At 35.2% G+C, this 8,379-nt stretch overlaps 1 protein-coding gene across 4 annotated transcripts; it reads right to left on the bottom strand.

Moving 5' to 3' along the window:
- Positions 1 to 956: 956 nt before the first annotated feature.
- On the bottom strand, positions 957 to 7,936 carry LOC120311003 (olfactory receptor 4Q3-like). 4 transcript variants are annotated; one of them, XM_039350078.1, is made up of 2 exons: positions 7,918 to 7,936; positions 957 to 2,676 (listed from the first exon to the last, which is right to left on the bottom strand). In XM_039350078.1, exon 2 carries the CDS (start codon positions 2,660 to 2,662, stop codon positions 1,712 to 1,714), a length of 951 nt encoding a protein of 316 aa, XP_039206012.1. In that variant the 5' UTR covers positions 2,663 to 2,676; positions 7,918 to 7,936; the 3' UTR covers positions 957 to 1,711. The 4 variants fall into 4 exon arrangements, with proteins under 4 accessions (XP_039206012.1, XP_039206011.1, XP_039206009.1 ...); XM_039350077.1 differs by lacking the exon at positions 7,918 to 7,936 and adding an exon at positions 7,805 to 7,867; XM_039350075.1 differs by lacking the exon at positions 7,918 to 7,936 and adding an exon at positions 7,664 to 7,798.
- Between the last annotated feature and the right edge of the window lie 443 nt (positions 7,937 to 8,379).

An 8,379-nucleotide genomic window follows, 5' to 3' on the forward strand; every position in this document is an offset into this window, starting at 1 on the left:
TGTGCATCATGAACTAGCTTGGTCAACAATGTCTAGCAATAACATGTGTCAGGGCTTTTAAAAGTCAATTCTTCTAAAAGCAGGATATTGGAATAATTTAGGATTATATCTGTATGTCATAATACATACATACATACTACATTATTTGAAATTTGAAACTAAGGTTAAAATTTGGAAGGTTTCTTCATCAGTATTCTTCTTTAACAAATGGGGTATCTACCTGCTGACTAAGCAAGACAGAGAGAGGGTATCCCATTTACAAAAGCAATAGGAATATATTTTTGCTTCCTTTCCCATTTAAAGGGAAGAGTTTCCTTTATGAAAAGCATAATAATTTCATGGCCCAATCTGAGAGGCCAATTGCTCACATTGTATTTACCGCCTAATGCTGGACTGGTGGCTCTTGTTGAAAGAGGAACATCCTTCCCAGTGTGCAGTCATGAACATGTTCATAGACACTGTTGAGCAATTACAACTGTTGAAGCTTCTTGGATGAGAAGTGAAACATCTTTTTCTTCTTCTTCAAGGAAAAAACAGTCCAGTTGCCTTTTGGAAAAAAAAAGCACCTTTGAGACGACTATGACGGGGATGACTGAGTAGCTCCATAGACATTGAGCAATTGTGTTACAGGTAGTCCTTGACTAGCAACCATTTGTTTAGCAAACATTTGAAGTTAAAACAACACTGAAAAAAAATAACCTAGGATGGTCTTCATACTTATGACTGCACAGCATCCCTAGTCATGTGATTAAAAAATACAGGTGCTTGGCAGTTGCCATGTTATTACAACAATTGTTGAGGTCATATAATCACCACTGCAATATTCCCAGCTGGGTTCCAACAAGCAAAATCAATGGGAAAAACTGGTTTGGCTTATAGCCATTTGGGACATGGAAATAAAGGAACTCAAGAAATTAAAAACTTGACTCAGTAGAAAGACAAAACAATCTGAAGCATAAGGTGAATGAGTTTTATTTTAATAAAATTAAAAAGTTAAACAATTTTAGAATTTTTCCAGCTGAACATTAGGAAAACTTATTGGCAACGCAACTACATTCTCAGTTGAAGTCCTTCCCACAAGAGATGTTGAGGGAACATCTCTGTTGAGTGGAAGGTGGAGAGTTTAATGAGAAAAGAAGTGACATTAGCCTTGGTACTCACATTGACCAGTAAACATTACCTTCCAAATAGGAAGACTTAGCAAATTATTTGCAGGCAATAATCTCTTTAATATTTTAATTGACTTATTCCATGTCTACCAACTCTTTTCCTATTTGAGTACTTACTGCTAAGGGAACAATAGCTACACATTTTTCAAAGTATAAGGCACACATGTTGTCATTAACTACAGAGTTCAATTCTACCCCAAAACACTGGATCAAGTATTATTGCAGTTTTTGTGTGTCTGCTTAGAATACAGTTACTTGACTATTGTGTTACGAGTATTTTAATTCTGTTTTTATTTGATTGAAGTATTATATTGTTTATTATGTCTTGTTCTTAGCTACCTAGAGTTCATGTACAAGATGGACAGCGATCTATATTTCCTAATAATTAATAAACAAATATTGGCTCTAAAAGAGTTATTCCTGCTTTATCTGGGAGATTAATAAATCATAGATTGGTGGACTTTACCCCTCATTACTTTTCTGGTGATAAGAATAACTCCAGAAAAGATTATCTCAAGGACCAAAAAGGAATTTTGAAACTTCTACCAGACTTTTCCTTTCTTCTGATACCAGTCCTTAAATATGAATTTCTTTGTCACCCGGCCCATTGCTTCCTTCATTTCCTGATTTCTTAGAGAATATATCATAGGATTAAGGAAAGGAGTAATTGTGGTATAAAATATAGAAGATATCTTGTCCAAACTGGTGCTGAAGATAGGAATAAGGTATACAAAGAGGCAAGGTAGGAAAAAAATGCTGACCACGATCAGGTGAGAGCTGCAGGTGTACAGAGCCTTCCCCCCACTCTCCTTTAAGCGACCTTGAAGTGCATGCAGGATGATGCCATAGGAGATCAGCAAGATGATAAAACAAACCAGGTTGATGAGGCCACTATTGGCCACCATGAGCATCTCAGTGACATGGGTATCAACACAAGCCAGCTTGACTACCTGTGGAACATCACAAAAGAAATTGTCCACTTCATTTGGCCCACAGAACGGGAGCTGCAGGACCAGGAACAACTGGCTGCCAGAGTGAAGGAGGCCTCCAGCCCAACACCAACACAACAGTCTAATGCAGCGTGGACGGTTCATCTTGATTATGTATGTCAGTGGATGGCAAATGGCCACATAGCGATCGTAGGCCATGAGAGTAAGAAGAAACACTTCTGAACCTCCAAAGACATGTAGAAAAAAGAGCTGGGACATGCAGTCTCCATATGAAATAGAGTTACCATGGGTAATCAGATCTGTTGCCATCTTAGGAACAACCACTGAACTTAGGGCAGTATCAATGATGGATAAATTGGCTAAGAAAAAATACATGGGTGACCTTAGAAGGCATGGATCTATATGGACAGTTACTACAATAAGGAGGTTGCCCATCAGAATGGCAGTGTAACACATCATTACCAGGACAGATAGAAGGAGCTGGATGGGCCGAGAACTGGAAAGACCCGGGAAGACAAATTCTGTGATTGTTGAAGCATTCATGAAGGCAACAGGACCTTATAAAGAAAAAATACAGTTATTTAGTGTTGCCACCTCTAGCATCTTCTCCTCCTAATCAGTGATCATGTGGTACAATGACCAATGGCTTTCTCTTCAGGTATGAAAAAAATGAAGAGACCTCAATGATCCATATAGTAGAAAGAGAAATAATGTCAATTTCAGTATCTATTACCCTTCCAACTTTATTATTTTTTTTATTAATTTTTTTTATTTTCCATTTATCCAACATAATTATACAACAAAATTCACTTTGCAAAATAAAATAAATTCATAATCATAACCATAACCATAGGTGCCGCTTGCTCCCCCCCAAGCTGCATCCACCCTCCCTAATACCTTCCTTACTTCCCTCCTCTTTCTCTCCTCCCCTCACTACTCTCTTCCCCTCCCCTTCTCCTCTTACCATCCTACTTCCTCCCTTCACCTTTCTCCCCTCTCATCCCTCCCGAATACAGGAATACAGCGTAGGGGGAATGCCCAAGCAGCACCTCTCTCATAAATTACCCTATCTATATTATCCTATTTATCTACCTATTTACCCACCCACTCACCCACCCACCCACCCTCAACCCCCCCCTCACTTCCCAGAGCAGAGTACAGGGTTATTAATAACAAAATTAACAATATACAGTAAAAAAGAAAAAAGAAAAGAAAGAAAGAAAAAAAATCATACTTAGCCCTTAACTCCCCTTAAATTATATCATCATAAACAAATCTCTTATAAAACATTTACTATAAGATTTACTCATAAAATAAATGAAACTTTATAGTCCCATACTTCTTCTGAATATAATCTATCCATCTTCTCCATTTACAATAATATATCTTTCTTCTGTATGATTCTTTAAATAAGCAGAATTTTTTGCCATTTCTGCTAAATTAGAAACTTTAAATATCCATTCTTCTAAAGTAGGCAACGAATCTTTCTTCCAATATGAACCTACTAATAACCTTGCTGCAGTTAATAAATTCAACATTAAAATAGTTTCTTTATCATCTAAATCCACAAAAATACTCAATAAAAATAATTGAGAAGTAAACTTTATCTTCCTTTTAAAAATCTTTTGAATGTTCCACCAAATCATAATCCAAAAAGCCTTTACCTTTTTACAATTCCACCAAACATGAAAATAAGTTGCATCCGTATTACCACACCTCCAACATTTGGGTTGTAAGTTAGAATACATACAAGATAATTTTTTAGGATCTAAATGCCACCTATAAAACATTTTATAAAAATTTTCCCTCAAATTTTAAGCTTGTGTAAATTTAACATTTCTAATCCAAATTATCTCCCATAAATCCAATGGGATCGGTTCCTGGATATTCTGAGCCCATTTAATCATACAATCTTTAACCAATTCTGTTTCCGAATCTAATTCTATTAAAACATTATAAATTCTTTTTATATGAGCCTGATTCTGATCTTTAATCTGAGTTACCAAATTTTCATCTCCTAATGTTATTCCCTCTTTCTTATCTACAGTCCACCTGTCCACTATTTGTAAATATTGAAACCATGACTGTAAAATATTTTCTTGCCTTAATACATCTAAGGATTTTAAATGCCAATCCGAACCTGACCAAGTTAATAATTCTTTATACGAGATTTTATCAAAATTCATCCCCTTAGAAATTCCCTCAATTGCATGTCCAGGAATCCCCCAAATAGGTGTTTTATAATTTAATCTATAATAATACTTTTTCCAAACTCGAAGTAAAGCATTCCTCAAAATATGTGATTTAAAAGCCCAATCAATTTTCTTATTAAAAATTAAGCATGCATGCCAACCATACATTAAATCCCACCCTTCAAGAGAAAGAATATCCTTATTTGTTAAATTAAGCCAATCACTTATCCAAGTTAAGGTGGCTGCATCATAATATAATTTCAAATTAGGTGCTTTAAGTCCTCCTCTTTCTCAGGCATCTTGCAAAATCTTAAACTTAATCCTTGGTTTCTTCCCAGCCCAAATGAATTTATTGATACCTTTCTGCCATTCCTCCAAATTTACATCTTTTTTTAAAATAGGTATCATCTGAAACAAAAAAAGAAACTTTGGTAGAACATTCATTTTTACAGCTGAAATTCTCCCCAACAATGACAATTGCAATTTTTTCCAATCATTTAAATCCTTTTGTACTTTTGCCCATAATAATTCATAATTATTCTTATACAATTTTCCATTTGAAGCATTAAATATACTCCCAAGTATTTAAACTTTTTCACCATCTGAAAACCTGTAGATTTAACTAAAATTTCCTTATCCTTAGTTGACATATTCTTAGATAATATTTTAGTCTTGTGATTATTAACTTTAAAACCAGAAACTTTCCCATACTGTGTTATAAGTTCTAATAGACAATCAACCACTAGAGTCGGTTGTTCCAAAGTTAAAACCAAATCATCCGCAAAAGCCTGCAATTTATACTCATTCTTTTTTATCTTTATACCCTTGATTCTCGAATCTGAATCAACAAAATCTCCATTGTTAAAACAAATAACATTATTATTATTATTATTAACTTTGAAACATAAAAAACTGATGTTAGTTAGTAGTCCATCAAGTCTACGCTTTGAGATTTTTTTTGTTTTTTGTTTTCTATTTTATGTCTTTATGTATTTTTACTTATTTTAATTTATTTATTTTAATTTTTAATTTTTGTCCAATGATGGACATGTTTATCCCAAACATTTTTAAACTCAATTATTGATGATTGATCCACTACCTCCTCTTGGCCCCAAACTTCCACTATTCTTTCTACAAAGTAATAATTTCTAACATGACTTTTGAACTTCCGGTTGTGTTCTTGATTTTTGCTTAATACTGAAAATACTTTCTTTGAGAACCTTATTCACACTCTTAATATACCGTATTTTCCACTGTATAAGACGACTTTCTAAACTCTGAAAATCTTCTCAAAAGTCAGGGGTCGTCTTATACGCAGGAATATGCGGGTAGCTATTCTCTGAATTTAAAACCAATCTGCCCCCTAGTGGCCAGCCCTATTTTTTTTTTTTTACAGAAATAAACACTAACAGAACAAAGCTTTTTGCAGCAAAGGAGCTCCCATTGTGCTCATCTATAAACAGAAATTCAATATTGTACTGTATTTTCTGGCGTATAAGATGACTTTCTAAACCCTGAAAATCTTCTCAAAAGTTGGGGGTCGTCTTATAAGCCTAGTCGCCTTATACGCCGGAATATACAGTATTTAAAGGTTTCAATCATGTTCCCCATTTCCCTTCTGTCCTCAGGGCTGTACATAATCAGTATCCCCAATATCTCCTGATATATTTTGTCCCTCAGACCTTGCACCATTTTTGTTGCCCTTATTAAAAAGAATGTATAGAGGTCTGAGTTACCATGATCCAGTGGATTCTTCATACTGTAGTTCTTTGATATTTAGTGGGCTACCACTTCCCCACTGGAAATGGAGCCAGAACATTCACTGAGCTAGAGATCAAATTCTCAACTCCTTCTCCATCCAATTTTTGTTTTATTAAAATCTTTACCATTTGAATCCGATTTTAAAGAATTTCACTACCGACCAGAGACAAATGGAGGTATAAGAACCAGGTTTTAATTACTCACTAATTGTGGCAATAATTTTCGGATTCTAGTAAAATATGCAGTGTAATTCTGGGGTCCTTGGTGCTCTCTGAGCTTGGTTGTTTTTTAGCGTACGTTTCATTATCCAACTAGGTAACCTCATCAGTGCTAGAAGGGAGTTGGGTCTCTGTTTATTGTTTGCCCTGTCCGCATTGATGTGCTCTTGGTAGTTCCTTGATTAGATTGTTGTTTGATTGTTTGTCTGTACTGGTAGTTCTTTGATTTGGAACATTGTTTACTGCTTGACTGTTAGTCTAGTATCAATATTGGTGTTAATTTCTGCTTATCTGTGTGTTGACTGCTAGCAGGAGGTTTTTTTTTATTGTACACACGACTTGTGCCTTGTGTCTGGGATATTGTTCTCTGGCAGTTAACTAGGCAGTGCTAATCCTTGTACATACATTGTCTAGCTGAATTGCATATTTCTATGTCTGTCTCTCAGTCTCTCTACATCTGTCTGTCTGTCTGTCTGTCTATCATCTATCTATCATCCATCTATTTATCTATTCATCCATCTATCTATTATCTCAACATATCAAGCACTCAGTGCACTAAATAGATGTCTCACTTGCTTCTGAAGCTACTTTAGATTTTATCTTAGTAACCCATGTCACTGCTAGTAGAATGAAAGCAACCTGTCCCCTCCACATTGGCACATAAGCTACACAATTCCCACAGTCCTGCCAATTCCATACAGCAGTATAGGACATAGGCAACCCATGTGAAAATATAGCACATCCATCAACCCCATTTTAGATCTGTTCACTAAAGAGAGGTATCTCATAGCTTTTAACAGATCATAAGACTGCTATCACCCAGCATGTCAAGTTTTGCCTCACTGCTATATTTGTTTGATACCATTAAAACATTTTCCTTTCCCCTTCCGTTCTTTTCTTCCTCTTTATTTTACTTCTTTTATTCCCATTTTAATATATATTTTATGAATATATACACATGTCGGTCAAAGACCGTAACAAAGGTTTACTTGCCTATCTTCTAGACATTATCTAGACTTCATATTCCTAGTCCATATTAGTAACCAGTGTCAGCTTGCATCACAATGCTTTTTGGACTGAGCTCCCATGAGCAATGAAAGACATAAATAAGGTCCATAAAGGGGAAAAAAACAAAAGAAGAGATTATTTGACAAAAAATAATCAGATGTCTATATAATAGGAGTATTAATTACCCAGGATAGTATTAAGTAGAAAATATAAATATAGAATCTACCAATAATTATTCTCAGACTTCTTAAACACCTATCTTGGCTTGTCCTAATTTTTTCTCAGCATCCTGCCAAAATGACCTCACAAATTCTGAAACTGACCTCTAATATCCATTAGTAGGTTCTCTTTTGTTCATTGCTTACCTGTCTTCTAAACAATTATTTTTTTCTGAAGCCAGGTAGAAGACACCCATATTACTTGTTTATTCCAGTTGCTAAGAGAGGACCTCCAAGATGGAATAAAGATAAGACCTATAGTTAACACCTGGAGAAGTTCACCATTACCTTCTTCTCTTCAGAAAAGCAAGCAATCAGTCTAAAAAGAAATAACATCGACTTCTCCTTCCGACAGTGTACCAAGAAACACATAAGAAATATTTCAATGTCATGCTTTATACCTTTGGGAGAGGTTCTTATGAGGCCATTTCCAGGTCCCCAATCAAGAAAGATAACTGCAAAAGCTACAGAAGATATTATTGAAGCAAAGAAACCAGTGTTTTATATCTTTCTATCTAATATGTACCATTATGGCCAACATCATGTATAAAACAGTGAAAAATGATGATGATCAGAGTTAGTGATAATGGTTAACAAAGTTGAAAAAGGGTAGAAGAATCCAAGCTTTAGATTATCCTCAACTATGGAAGGTCATTGGGCAATTTTGGTCCATTTTCTTTAAAAAGACCAACCTACTTCCTAGGATTGTTGAGGCTGATTGGTTGAAAAAAGTGACCTATGACTGGTCCTTTCACTTATGACTGTCACAGCATCCCTACAGTCATGTGATCAAAAACTCAAGTGCTTGGTAACTGGCATGAATTTATGACAGTTGTACATCTCAGGATCATTTGATCCTTTGG

The sequence above is a fragment of the Crotalus tigris genome, unplaced genomic scaffold, assembly GCF_016545835.1.
Source record: "Crotalus tigris isolate CLP2741 ecotype Arizona unplaced genomic scaffold, ASM1654583v1 scf7180000018306.2785112, whole genome shotgun sequence".
Taxonomy (NCBI): Eukaryota; Metazoa; Chordata; class Lepidosauria; order Squamata; family Viperidae; genus Crotalus; species Crotalus tigris.

What these genes read in the sequence shown, in the direction of transcription:
- LOC120311003 (XM_039350078.1), bottom strand. Translation starts at nt 2,662, where the DNA reads ATGAATGCTTCAACAATCACAGAATTTGTCTTCCCGGGTCTTTCCAGT.